Source organism: Triturus cristatus, chromosome 12 (assembly GCF_964204655.1).
Source record: "Triturus cristatus chromosome 12, aTriCri1.1, whole genome shotgun sequence".
In the NCBI taxonomy this organism is placed as follows: domain Eukaryota; kingdom Metazoa; phylum Chordata; class Amphibia; order Caudata; family Salamandridae; genus Triturus; species Triturus cristatus.
The window spans coordinates 610,788,554-610,803,412 of record NC_140595.1 but is presented as its reverse complement, the minus strand read 5'-3'; the positions used below and the strand labels follow the sequence as shown (position 1 = coordinate 610,803,412).

At 48.1% G+C, this 14,859-nt stretch overlaps 1 protein-coding gene across 1 annotated transcript in view; it reads left to right on the top strand.

The window, feature by feature from the left end:
* TCF25 (TCF25 ribosome quality control complex subunit) overlaps positions 1-14,859 on the top strand; it is a 722,186-nt gene that overhangs the window by 40,822 nt on the left and 666,505 nt on the right. Inside the window, exon 3 of the mRNA XM_085639175.1 lies at positions 4,308-4,382. Coding sequence (XP_085495301.1) covers positions 4,308-4,382 — 75 coding nt within the window. The remainder of the gene's footprint in view (positions 1-4,307; positions 4,383-14,859) is intronic.

The window sequence follows — 14,859 nt, the reverse complement described above, 5'->3', positions numbered from 1 at the left end:
GAGCTCTTTGAATATTGAGGGGATTCGAAGATGTTGGAAGATCTAGTAGCTCAGGAAGAAATTTCTGCAGAAAAGCCACCATATCAGGACCCTCAACATTCTCCGGAAGACCAAAAAGGCGCAGGTTATTTCTGCGATTGCGATTTTTCAAATCCTCTGTGTGGAGTTTTAACTTATGGATTTCTTGTTCCAGTGACGGAATCTTAGAAGTGACGTCTTGTAAGTCGCTTACACGCTGTTCAAGTTCTACAACCTTACCCTCCATGGCACACCATCTCTCCTCAATCTGCTTTAACTTCTCGTTAGTCATGGACATGAAAGGTTGAAGGCCACGTACCTCGTCTAGTATAGAGTCCAGGACTGGGTTTTGTGAGGAGAGAATAGGAGACGGAGGGTCATTTTTGTGTCTCTTTGGTTTTGTACCGGAGGACGAAGAGCGAACAGCATGGGTATCGCTGGCCATTGTGACTAAAAAAAAAAAAACAAAAAAAAAATGGACACAATTTGGCTCAAAAATAGGTATATTGTGATAGAGCACACCAAGCGTCACACAGTGGAACAAAAGTATAGCTTAACAGGTATAAAATGCCGATGAATAATTATAGCTATTACAGCACAACCATAAATAGTATAAATGAAGTAGAACTGAATAACCAATAATATACTCATGCGTTACTCAGAAGTTGAAACAGATATACATATATATCTCGGAAAGTTCATATGTAGAAATCATCTGATGTGAAAAATTAGGATGAAAGGTCCAAGTTCTTTATGATGCAAAACTTGCTTTTATTTGATAGTAGTATTAGAATAAAAACTCCAAAGGCGAAAACAGCCAACACGTGTTTCGTCAGTACAATGTAAGTACCAAAGACTTTCTCAAGGCTGTAAACAAACAGATAAAATATATGTAAGAAACTAAATGATTTAGACATTAAAATAAAACAAATATAATTTCGATTGTAGACTGAAAAACAGTACCCCAGAGGTATAAGCATTAGAAAACACCGATCAGGTGTGATGTTAGAATTACCACGAGGCTGTGAATAAAGGCCAACGTCCCAATTTGTAGAGATAACAGGGTGTGAAGTAGCAACTCACGAGAATACAGGAGTCCGTGTCCTATTAAAAGAGAGGTCCCTATAAAGATGATAGAAAGAAATCAAAGGTTGTTAGAAAAGAATATAGAGAGGAAGTGTGTGGAGTAAATGAGCTGACAAGCCAGTGAAACTAAGAAATATCAGAAGTGTAGTGATGAACCAAGGAGAAAGCAAAGGAGTCGAATTAATAAAATACCGGCTCCTGGAGAGATATATGTATAAGTCACATACCTATGAAGGAATACAGTATGCAATGAAGTCCAGATGTAATCATAAGAGGTACAAGTTATTACGCTCGAGTTACGTGGAACGAGAGCGCCAAGAATATCTAGAACAACACACAAAAAATATTTATTTTGTTACCCATTTAATTAGAAGATAGAATTTCAAATCAATCACGGTCTGACTAATTGGAGAAGGCATCACGTGTAAAATTATTGCAGTGAAACCGGATAGTAGGAGAAGTAATATGAATCAAAAGAAGGCTGATGGTGACATGCAAATAATTAGAAGAGCATGTCCGTCTAAAATTCTAGAGTAATAGTCCTGGTATTAATAAAAACATCCAAAGACTAATCCAAATCATCAACTCACCTAGATAGTATCGGGGGTCGCGTAACTAATCCCAATGTATCTTAAATGCGTTAGTGGAAGGTGAAAAGATAATGTCCTTAAAATACAGTAGTATCTAAAAACAAAATGAGTGGTAAGTAAACAAAAGGACCGGAATTCCCAATAATACTATTAATAATGCTGTCAGTACCATTAAATACTTGACAGTGACTCACCAAAAGTATACTGCGGACGGAGTACCCCCAAGACGTGCTGATACGATGTACAAACGTCTCAAATGCGAGAATGTAAAAGAGTCACTGGTAGATGTCCAAGTAGAACGGAAACATCTAAAAATGAAGTGAGCCATGATTAAAAAAGGGAGACGGGAGGTCCCAATAAAGGTGGTGAACTTGACGTTAACATCAGAATAAACTAAACGTCAACTCACCGTAGAAGAAACAAAGTAAGTTCTCCGAGTATGTGCGCTTGATAACGCTTCACCGGAGGCAGTGTCAGACCAGGAAAACGCCGTGTAACGTGGATTCATGTAATGAGACTAGTCACATGATCAGCGTTGGGAGCCACTCGGCTCAAAAAATCAGAGAGCGAGAGTGGACTAGAATATAAAAGGCCACCGCCATTTTGTAGTGGCTAATGTAATATACTGTGATAATGTTAGAATAATGTTAGTGAGCCCGAAACGGGATCTAACATAGTAGTGTAATAGAAAAGAGTATTAAAACTACACACTCCCACGAAGTGACTTATTTATGATAAAAGTAACGGCGGGGCCATAGGGTAAATAGACCGGCGCCATCTTGTAATGGTGAATGTAACAGTAGGCAGAGACTGTGGTGCAAAAGAGCAGTAATGTTTTACGCAAACTAATGCTGTAAACAATGTTGAGTAAGCCTGACGTTGGAAATAGGCAGGGTTGAGAAGGAGAAAACTTTAACGCAAACTAATGCTGTAAACAGTGTTGAGTAAGCCTAATGATGGAAATAGGCAGGGTTGAGAAGGAGAAAACTTGTGTCCAAAGAGGCTACGAAAGGATGGAACACACAGAAGCAAAGGAAATGTTAGAATATAGCCAGAGCCCCAAAAGATAATAGTATATATGATGAGTAGAGGCACTGATAGTACTACATTGTTGTGACAAGAATTGATCAATATTAGATAGTTACAACAAATGGAAATCAGAGTAACAAGTAACAACCTGTATGTATAAGGAACTTTGCAGAATCAAGATGATAACAATATTGGACTACTATTGTGCCTATGCTGACAATGTGGTAAATGACAAAGATAATTCAGAGAAGACATAATAAACATGTAGTTAATCACGTAGGAATACATGCAGTTCTCTATCTATGTTCAAACCATGATCCACTGATCTCAGTTTAATCAGCCACATGGCTTCTAATTTTCTAAGAGCTGAGATCTTGTCACCACCCCTAGGGTTATCACGTAATGCAGCAATACCATGGAATTTTAAGCCCAGAAGTTCCGTGGACTTGTGTTCGGTGTTATAATGAACGGCTAAAGGAGAATTCGTACTATTGTTTCGTATGGCTCGAATGTGTTCTTGTATTCGTTCTTTAAGAGCTCTAATAGTACTTCCCACGTAGATAAGATTGCATTTGCACACAATACAATATACAACATATTTAGTGTTGCAATTAATGAACTGCGTTATGTTGTGTGTCAGACCAGTGTTGTACCTGAAACTCGTGATTTTGTTGTGAGCAAACTGGCATATGTTACACAGGTATAAAATGCCGATCCAGAGGAAGACAATGTAATATGAAAAGACCGGATACAAAGTCTGTCAAGGCATGAAGAATGAGAAGCGCTTAAAGAAGCTAGTGGTTAAAAATAAAAATAAAGACTCTGTCAGGTGGTTGCTGATAGGAATTGTCATGCCATTAGTTTATGCAGGACAGCGCATTGTAGAAGTCTTAACCTCCAACAGGACACATACAGAGCCTGGCATCAATATATTGCACCGAGTGACACACCAAAAAGAATCTGGGGTGAGCACAAAGAAATTATGGTGCAAAACCTGGTGAGAGAAAAGTCAGTATGCGAGGCTAGAATATGGAAGGATTCATTCTGCGGGCGGCAAAAGGAGAAACGCGGGCGCCGTGATACAAAATGGCGGGCGCCCGCGAATTCTGAGGAGAAAAATACCGCTGCAGCGTAAGGGGACTGGTGCTGCGAAATGATGATCCGACAGTGGTACACAAACTGACCGCATCGTCACACAGGTAAGCCCGCTCTCCGAACTTAGAAAAATCATCCTTACGAGGCTGAAAGAAGGGTAAAGGTCCCGCGTCGCTGCGGAGCCTACGGCAAGTCCGCCATTACACTTCGGCGTCCAAGCCACGCCCCCCTGGTTCTGAATTATTAACAAACCAATAAACGAAAAAGAAACATTCACTTCATAACAGTTGCACATAAAGTAGGAGTAATGAAGAAGTAGTTAATACGCAACCAGGAAAAGTGCTTTGATAATTTGAGAAATGATGGTGCAGTGTTTAATGAAGCACTTTTTGAATTTAGACTGTGATTTGATTGTACTGGATGAATGGCAGGCATTAAGGCTTTTTAGCCCAGCTTTAACAACAGAAACTTTCCTTTACTTTTTTCCAGCCCAACTCAAATAATAAACCAAAAAAGAAAAAGAAGAAAAGAAAAACTAAGAAAAGTGCACCAGAAGAAGCGCCGGTATGTTGAGGCACAAATATTTATATGTATATATTTTTTGTTTTTGTTTACTTTGTTCAAAAGCAAAGCTAGAACAGTAGAGCTAGTTTCTCAATCTACATCCTCCTCAAGCTCTTTCTTTTTCACGTGTTCTTATGCAGCTTGCTGATGGGATAATCCAGTTTGTGAGTGAGCATTTGCAACCATTGTGATTCTTGGCTCATAGCAAAAGCCATGATGCACTTACATCTTTAATAGATGCTGCTTCCCATCAATTTCTCATATGACCTTATTTTCAGTCATCGTCCTGGATCCAAAAGTTTTGTAGCAATGTTCTCACGTGGCAATGTGCGGTGTCAGCTGTGGATCTGTGAAAAAGCATATCTATAAAGTCACCATAAATCAGTTCATATATTTCTGTACCTCGCAGCTGCACTATATTGAGTTTTACACTTATTTCTTACATGGTTTTTCAGATATTTTCTCCTATTTTCCCAAAAATGTCACCACCAATGTTGTCAGACCTGAAGCCTTTTTCAGACTACATCCTGCAGATATCTGTCATTGACCTGCATGCAAAATTCTCGCAGCAAATGTGAGGAGAGCACGATAGTCTGCTCGTCGTGCATTTCAAAGCTATTTAGAAGAGAGGGAGGAAAACATATTTATGACATCACACATGGACTACTCCTGGGTGTTCCCAAATGAGGTAAAGATCTTCCCTATAGGAAACACCACCAAAGGCACAAATGTTGATCTCTTACTCCTTGTCTCGTCATGAGTAAGTTGGAAGCACCATCCAATGAGTAACATTCAGATTCCTCTTTTTCTGGTAACAATACGAGTCCAATTAATATGTCCTTCTCCAGGTATCTCATTTGAAAGGTACATCCCTTTCAGCAGGTACTAACCAGTTTTTACGTCTTGCTATGGAGCCTGCTATTTTGTCTCTAATGTTGCTGAGCTAGACTCTAACACCCGCCAACAATTACACCACCTGGAATAACACAAACTCCTGTGGCCCATTTTACACTAAAAAAGTGCAAAGAAGAGATCTACAGGTTATCTCTTCAAGAAGAAAGTGAAACTGGAGAAGGATAACCTGTCCTGATTAGTATTCCAGGGTCTTTTTGGAACTGATGAAGATGCAGTGGCCTTTCTAAATCTGTATCCGTGTATAGATGAAATTAATGAAAGTGAAGCAGAGTTCCTGTCCCTGCCCCAGCATTTACATGCAGACTATTCTTAGTCTTACAAAACACTAGTGGAGCTAGCTCCACTGAAGACCTCCTCAGTCCGGATGACCCTCCACTAGAAAAATATTCCTCATTTGCTGTGGTGATAAGAAAACTAGCAGACATCTTTGAGTGGCTTTTGTTCTCTCTATTTTTTTGTAATTTTCTTTTTAATATCTGTATTGGCATTTTAGACATATGCAGAGAATGTTCAACATATACACATATTTAAAACATCACAGTAGAAAGTCGACATTTCCAGTCTCCATCAGGATCGTTGCCAAACAGTCAAGTATCTCTTCAGCCTTTTTTCAAACATACATATTGTAATATTCTCAAATAATGCCTCCTTTGCCAACAGTCTCTTAACCACTCTATGCACCCCCCCTCCCTTCCCACCCTCTTCTGTGTCAGTATGTCAGTGCTACATCCCTTCTTGATTCGGGTATGCTACCCATCTTGTGTCAACTCATGTCTCGTCTTTTTGGTAATTGTCGCTACCCTGTTATCTATGGGGTTCTCCTACCATCAGGGTCTGGATCCGGGGTGGTCGTGGGTGGCTGTGCTACCCCCATATCCCTTAACATTGTCTCCCAGGCTCGTAGATCATCCTCTTCTTTCTCATCACGCCTGTGGCGTTTGTTCTCTTTGCAAACTTAGGCCTGAATATGAATTTAGAAGAGCAGCAAAGTGAGCCCAGTTTGTTTTTAATGAGGTATTATTGTAGGCAATTTGAGGAGTGTGGCATAATTATTACTTCTCTTAGTTGTCATCAGACAAGCAGTGAGGAAACGCATCTACCCCTTTGGCTTGAAGTACCTTTCTCTGCAAGTGTTCTTAGAGAAGGTGAAAAGTAAAAATATTCCCTCGCTGCATGCTGAAACTCCTTCCCCCAACAGAGAATCAAAGGTCAAGCAGTAAAGTGCTAGGGTACGAGAGCTTGACCTAACATGTTTGCAGTGCCACTTGCCTTTTAATTGGACATTCTGTGGCAGTCTACTAGACATGATTTTTTTAAGCTTCCTTTAGCTTCTGAGAGACCCACTTCCTTGCCTCCAAAAAATCTGAAAAGTTGTGGCTAAAGCTAACCTGGCTGGACCTTGGTGCATGGTGTCACAGTGGCATAGGTGCTGGCATCATACTGAGCAGGTACACATGAGAGTGAGCAGATTCTATGTCAGGACTGGAGGCGAGGATTATGCCTTCTTTCTTCACTTTATTCATACAGCAGCACTGAAAGAACAACAAAGACTACGTTTCCCATGAACCATTGGGAAAAAAAGTAGTCCTCAACATTGTGTTAACAACCAATCAAAGAAAAGAACAGCGTCCAATCAGAGCCTCTCCAGTTCCATATAGTCTTTTGTTAGTGTCCAGATCCTCTCTTTCTTCGCTGCTGCGCAGCCAGTTAAGTCTCCTCAGAGTCTTGTACTGTTTGGGGGGCTTTGTAATGTCTTTTATGGCTATATTGTCCTGTTTTTTCTTAAATATGCCGCTTGTAATTGCGCGTTGCTGATTTTTACGTAATTGTGCCAATGTTTAGTCACGTTATGGCGAGTTACTGATGTGCGTTAATTTCGCGTTTGTAGCGAGTTTCTTTGTGTGGAATTGCTATTTCCTGCCCGTTTTAACATGTGGGGGGGTTTTCAGTGGCGATTCCGCTTTTTGCTTTAATTACGCGGGACCGAGAGTTGTCTCTCGCTCCTACGCGGTGGTGGCTGGCGCGCTCCGGTCCTCCCGCCGCCTGGGGGCGTGAGAGGCTGTGACTGGACACGACGCGTCTCTGGTTTTCAACGGTTTCCAGAGACGCGCGCGCGTTCTGTTGACTGGAGCACTGGGCTGAGAGTGACACTGTTTCTGTGGTCTGTATCGGTCCCGCGAGCCTGTCATTTCGCTCGCGGGACTTTTTTTCTGCATATTTGACGCTCGTTTCCCAAAAGACATTCATAAGGGAATATGAGACTGTATTGTGCACGCTAGCGCTGACGACTCCCTGGCGGTCCAGTACATGCCATTAGGCTTGCTTTGGGGACAATTCCAGCCCAGGTCATCTGCATTCATTTAAATTGGGTTAAGGCCAGCCTTTTTGTCCCCTCAGGGCTAGTCACCCTGCAAAAAATTGTGGTTTTGTCACGTGTGAATATTACAAACTGACGCCCAGTTTTTTTTGTTAATTATTTGCGAGTGCAGCGCAAAGGTCCTCTTGCCCTTCCTCACCTGTCATGGATTTTTACGGGGATTATCACGAGGAAGAAGAAGATCCTCTGGCGGACATGCCATAGGGTGATGCTTTTTACGAAGCTGTGGACACCTCTATCTACAGGGCAGTGGACCAGGCCATTTCCCCTTTGGAGGATAGGCTAACGCAAAAAATAGAACAGGCGTTCTTGCGGCTAGAGCGTAGATCGGCTCTGTCTTCTATTGCCCAGGAACTCCCGGGCCCCCCTCCTCCTAAGCGCCCCTGTGCCCCGGGGGTAGATGTGGACGCTTTTGAGCGCCTCAAACAGGCTTTTATTGATAGCCAACCTATTGGAGGTACGGGCGACACTCTAGCTCTTAACCTTGCTTCCTCCCCAGGATTTCCAGGTCCTTCAGGGGATCCCGACGCCAGCCCGTCCAGGCCTTGGCTTCCGTCCCGACCCTCGCAGATTCCTCAGACCCCTTCAGTGCCTTCTGATTTGCAACCGCCCCCAACGCCTTCCGACATGTTGGACCCTAATGACATTGTCCACCCACGTTCTTCGGACTGGGTCCCAGCCGACAAGGTAGCGACATATGTCGCAGAACATATCAGACGCCCGCTCGAAAAGGAGGCCCGCAATTGTCTCCGAGCGGAGTGTCCCCACCCTTCTCTTGAGGGAAAGGTCGCCCTGACCCCGGATATTGACCCGAGAATGTTAACGTTCCTGCAGAAATTTATTCGAGACCCCAAAAAGGACATTGAGGGCGTGCCAAGATAATTCTGGATATGGCGGAAGAAGCCAAGGCTTCGGGGTCTATGATTTCACCCGAGACGCTATCAGGCTGGGCTCAGCGGGTAGTCGTTTTTCTAGGTAATGCTAACTGTGCTCTCTCCACCGAGTGGCGGAGGTCCCTCCTTATTAAGATCGACCCAAAACTCGGCGACTTGGCGGATTCAGAAGCCGGGGCACTCGCCCAAGGGGGACTCTTTGGAGAACCCTTTATTAAAGAGCTGGGCAAGTTTGTGAACACCTTTACTTCATTGGACAGGGCGCAGTCCACCATTAAAAAAGTGTTCCCTCGTGTTTTTCGAGGGGCCGGTCGAGGAAGGGGCCCCCTCGACCGGTCGGCAAAATCACCAAGTCAACCAGAGAGGCTCCAGTCAATATCAAGACCAGTCGAAGTTTGGGAATTTCTACCCCACAAGAGGACGCCGTGGCAAAGGCAGAGGACACAGGGGAGGAACGTCTAACTCAAACTCTGGTGAGTGTTCTCCCTTTTTCCCCACAAAACATAGGGGGGGGCCTGGCAAGTTGTTACGGGGCATGGTCATTTCTCACCCGCGATGCTTGGGTTCTTCAGACGATAAGGGGGTTCCACATAGAATATTTGGGAAACCCTGTTCAACAGGTTCCCCCGCGTCCCATTCAGTTTTCGGTTCACGATGCACTCCTGGTGGACGAGGAGGTGGCTTCCCTGCTTCGCAAAGGCGCCATCTCGCTGACAACGCTCCACCCGCGGGGGTTCCTCAGCAACCTCTTTTTGGTAGACCAGTCCTACGGAGGCAAGCGTCCGGTCATAAACCTCAGCGAGTTCAACGGGTGGTTGGTTTACCGCCATTTCAAAATGGAGGGTATTCACCTCCTTCGAGATGTTCTTTGTCCTCACGACTGGATGGTTCGTTTGGACCTGAAGGACGCTTATCTGGTGATCCCAATCTTTCGACCTCACCGCCGTTTCCTTCAATTCGCGTGGCGTCATCGGATTTACGAGTTCACGTCTCTCCCTTTCGGGCTCTCTTCCGCGCCCTGGTGCTTCACCAAGGTGCTCAAACCGGTGGTGGAGTTCCTGAGAGTTCGTGGTGTCAGGTTGATCGTTTATTTAGACGACCTCCTCTTGATGGCTTCCTGTCCCCGTCTTTTGACGGATCATCTTCAGCTGACAGTGACCTTGCTCCAGGACCTCGGATTTGTTATCAATGGGAAAAAGTCCCTTCTTCAGCCGGCGCAGTCCGTTACCTTTCTGGGGTTCGTCATCGACTCCATTGCCTCCACTCTAAGCCTGCCGACCAGGAAACTTGCAAAGATTCGCCACGAGTTGCGTCGGGTTGTGGCTCAACAGCGCGTGTCTCTTCGCCAGCTGGCCCGTGTCGTAGGGCTACTTTCTGCTTCTATCCAGGCGATTTTTTTCCGGGTCCACTCCATTACAGGGCCCTTCAACGCCTCAAGGCGTATTTTCTTCGGAAGGGGTATTCGTACTCCCACAAGATCCACCTATCCGACGAAGCTCGGAGCGAGATCCAATGGTGGCTAACACACATGGAGGCATGGAACGGAAGAGCGATCTGCGGTTCCGTTCCGGATTTGGTCATCGAATCGGACGCCAGCAGGCTTGGTTGGGGCGCTCGCTGTGGCGATCTTTCCACGGGAGGCTTGTGGTCTCCCGACGAACAGAAATTACATATAAATTGTCTCGACCTTCTGGCCGGCTCGTTTGCCGTGAAATGTTGGACGAGAGACTCCGTACAATCTTGTGTACTTTTGAAAATGGACAACGTGTCGGCTGTCCGTTATATCAACCATCTGGGAGGCACCATGTCAAAAGCTCTCTCGGACCTAGCGGCGAGCTTCTGGCAGTATTGCCTGGACAGTCCGGTATCGGTCACAGCGGAGTATCTTCCGGGCCGGGACAACGTGGAGGCGGATTATCAATCTCGCCACTTCCGAGACTCCAGCCTCTGGAAGTTGGATCATTCGGTCTTTGCCTCCCTCAGCGATCTTTGGGGTCCGTTTACGGTGGATCTGTTTGCATCACGCCTGGACCACCAGCTTCCCAGATTTTTCAGCTGGAGGCCCGATCCTCGGGCAGCGGCCACGGATGCGTTCCTCCAGGATTGGAGCAAGGATCGCGGCTATGCGTTTCCTCCCTTTGCGATGATTACCCGGACAACGGCTCAAGTCCGCAGACAGCAAGCAGACTTGGTTCTAATCACCCCTCTGTGGAGGTCTCAAGCGTGGTTTCCAGTTCTGCTGGAACTTTCATGGGATTTTCCAATCCTACTCCCCCGGGTACCGGATCTCCTCAAGGATCCGTACGGTACTCCTCATCCTCTAGTGTCCACGAACTCACTGTGGCTCATGGCGTGGAGGATTTCCGGGGTAGATGGCAAGCCCCGGGCCTTTCGCGAGCAGCTGAGGAGCTCATCTCTAAAGCCTGGGTGGATAGCACCGTTAAAAGATACAAATCTCGCTGAGGTCTTGCATCGGCGGATCTTACAACACGGGGTGGAGAGGGGGGTCTACACTTACTTAAGATGGTGACGTGGGCTACATGGAACGTGAAAGGCCTGAACTCGCCCCAGAAGAGGCAGCAGGTCCTGAAGTACATCGTGGATAGGCAGGTCAAGGTAGTTGCGCTGCAGGAAACGCACCTTACAAGGGAGGATGTGGGTAGACTCAAGCATAGGGCTTTCCCACAGATTTTTCACTCAGCGGCCGCCACCAAACATAATGGAGTGGCGATACTGTTCCACAGCTCGATGCCCTTCCAGGTAGCGGACTCACAGAGAGATAAGGAGGGGAGATGGCTCATGCTCAAGGGGCGGCTTCAGGGCCAACTGTGCACCATCGCGGTCGTGTATGCTCCGAACACGGGACAGGCGGTGTTCACAGCACGCATGTTGGGGTCCCTGGGCGGGTTCGCAGAGGGCCCCATCATTCTGCTGGGGGACTTTAATTGCCTGTGGGATGGTGCCCTGGACGGTTCTCACGTGGCGGGGGCGAGATCATCAGTATTCTCCAAACGAGTCAAGGACCGCTTCGATTCACTCGGGCTGCGGGATGGGTGGCGGGCTCTTCATGAGACGGCAAAAGACTACACTTTCTACTCCCATGTCCACCGAACCTACACTAGAATAGACTACATCTTCATTAGTCAGGCATTAGTGGGGAAGGCGACGGGGGCGCAGATTCTCCCCCTTTCGGTCTCAGACCACGGGATGGTCTTGTTGGAGCTTCAGTGGGGGGAGCGGAGTCGTGGCAGATGGTACTTTCCGGGGGCCCTCCTGCGCGACCAAGTGCGGAGAGTGCAACTGACCGCGGCCATAGGGGAATACTTCCAGGACAACCCACCTGCCGACACCTCGCATCAAAATACTTGGGACGCCTTCAAGGCGGTGCTGAGGGGCAAATGTATCCAATTACAGGCGTCGTTGCGGCGACAACAAGCATTGGAACGGGAGACACTGGAGGAGGAACTCAAGGGGTTGGAGGGTAGGCACAAAGATAAACCCACTCGCGATCTGCAGCGACAGCTCACGGCGGTGAGGGGTAAATTGCGGGCGATTTATAGCGCCAGGGCAGAATATACCTTACTGAGGCTGCGCCGCGCGGGGTATGAACAGGGGGACAAGGTGGGTTCTCAGTTGGCCCGAAAGCTCCGCATTCAGCGGGCAAAATCCTATGTGGAAGGCATACGGGTCGGGCCAGACCGAGTCACGCACGAGGAGGCGGCGAAGACCAGAGCCTTTAGGGATTTCTATGGTGAGCTGTATGGGGGGAACCCGCTGGCGCACGATGCGCAAACGGCTTATCTCGATGGGGTGGAATGCCCCCAGCTGTCGGCGCTGGATCGGGACAGGCTGGACGAACCTATCTCCGTGGAGGAGGTGCGAAGTGCCATAAAGCGTCTCAAGCTCCACAAGGCACCTGGGCCCGACGGCTATACCGCCCACTTTTACAAACACTTTGTGGATGAGCTCGCCCCCCATCTGACGGCTTTATTTCGAGCGGTGGCGAAGGAGGCGAGAGTGTCCCAATCAATGGCGGAGGCGGTGATCACGGTCCTGCCTAAACCGGGCAAGGACCCTCTGGTGTGTGCATCTTACCGCCCCATAGCACTTCTGAACCTAGATGCTAAGCTTTACTCCATGATCCTAGCTAGCCGCCTGGATGACCTGCTGCCCCGATTGATCCATCCGGATCAGTCGGGCTTCATTAAAGGGCGTCAGACGCACGATAATATACGGCGTACCATCCACCTTGTCGAGAAATCATTCAGATTTAAGATTCCAGCGGTGCTAGTGGGTTTAGACGCTGAAAAAGCGTTCGACCGCGTAGATTGGCCCTTCCTCTACTTGACCCTGCGAAAATTTGGATTCGGGGACGCTTTCATGGAGATGGTGCGAGCCAACTACAGCCATCCCTCCGCGAGAGTGGTGGTCAACGGGACACCCTCCGCGCCCTTCCAGCTGGCTAGAGGTACTAGACAGGGGTGCCCGCTGTCCCCTCTGCTTTTCGCCCTCAGCATAGAGCCACTAGCCATCCGGGTGAGGGAGAATGCTTCCATTAAAGGGATCCGATTTGGAGGGGAGGACCACAAAATCTCCCTCTTCGCGGATGATATTCTGCTGACTCTGGGGGAGCCGCATGTCTCTCTACCCGCGGTGCAGGAGGAATTGAGAGACTTTGAGAGAGTGGCAGGGTTCAAGGTCAACATGACCAAATCCTACATACTCAATCTCACACTCTCGAGAGCGGAGGTGGCCTCGCTTAAGTCCCAGACGGCGCTCTCATGGGCCCAACACTCACTACAATATCTAGGGGTGCAGCTGACACCGACGGTTTCGGGACTATATGGGGCCAACTACGCCTCAGTATTGCCACACTTGCGGCAGGAGTTGCGGCGGTGGACGCCCTTATACATATCTTGGCTGGGGCGAATCAATGCGGTAAAGATGATGGTACTGCCCCGGATCCTTTACTTGTTTCAGGCCTTGCCGATCCCGCTGGAGAAGGCATTCCTTCCGCAGCTGAAGACGTTGATTACTCAGTTTGTATGGCAGGGAGGGAGGGCCAGGCTCCCTTTCACGGTGCTTCGGAAACGCAGGGCGGATGGAGGGATGGGGCTGCCGGACTTTGAGCTATACTATCAAGCGGCCCAATTGCGGGTCGTGCTGGAATGGACGGTGCGGGAATCGGAGAAGCATTGGCTTCATATGGACCGTGCGATAGCCGGCAGGTCCATCTGGGATCTGCTGTGGAAACCAAGGGGAGATAGACCGCCGAATGCATATCTTAGCACGCCAACGCGCACTACATTGGAGGTTTGGGATAGAGTCACGCGGAGGGAGGGGTGGACGACATTCCCTTCACCTTACACCCCGATACACTTCAACCCGGCCTTCGCCCCAGCCAGAGAGGAGGGTCCCTTTGATGGGTGGCGAGAGGGAGGGTGTCTAAAGCTGGCGGATCTTTTCGATAAGGGGGAGTTCCGCTCGTTCCAGGACTGTAAGAGTGAATTTGGGGTCCCCAACAGTGAGCAGTTCCATTATTTACAGCTCAAACACTGGGCCACGGCGCCGCAGTACAGGGAGGCGGGCTGCCGGAGCCTTACGGATGTGGAGAAACTGGTATTGTCACGGGCGGGCTCAATGAAGGGGGCGATTTCGTCTCTATATGAGATACTGCTGACTACACTACACACACCCAGGGCCAGGCATATGGAATTCTGGGAGCGTCTCCTGGGGAGGGAGGTCACTGAGGATGAGTGGAGGGGCCTGTGGCGGGACATTCCTAGGCATAACTTGTCGGTAGGCTTGAGGGAAGCGCACTACAAGACCATCTTTGATTGGTACCTATACCCCACTAAATTGGCTAGGATCTTCCCGGGGACCTCTGCACTCTGCTGGCGGGGATGCGGTCTCCTCGGGGATTTCAAACATATCTGGTGGGACTGCCCTAGTATTCAACCTTTCTGGGCTGAAATTTTAGCGCAGATTAAAGAGATTTTGGGCTTTGAACCGCCCGGGGACCTTGCTCATGTCATCCTGGGTCTTCGGGGAGAGGACTGGGAGGAAGTGTCCAGGGGGGATAAAGCTATATGGTGGCTCTGCGTGGGGGCAGCTAAACTCACGGTGGCAGCGGCATGGAAGAAACAGGCTGCTCCCGCTCTGTCCCTGTGGCATGCCCGCCTGTGGCGCTTGCTTTCGATGGAGCGCTTGGCGCTGTGCTTTAGGGATGATCCCACGGCCTTTGAGGAGTCTTGGGGATCGTTACTGGCCTTCTTGTCTAGGGGCCTCCCGT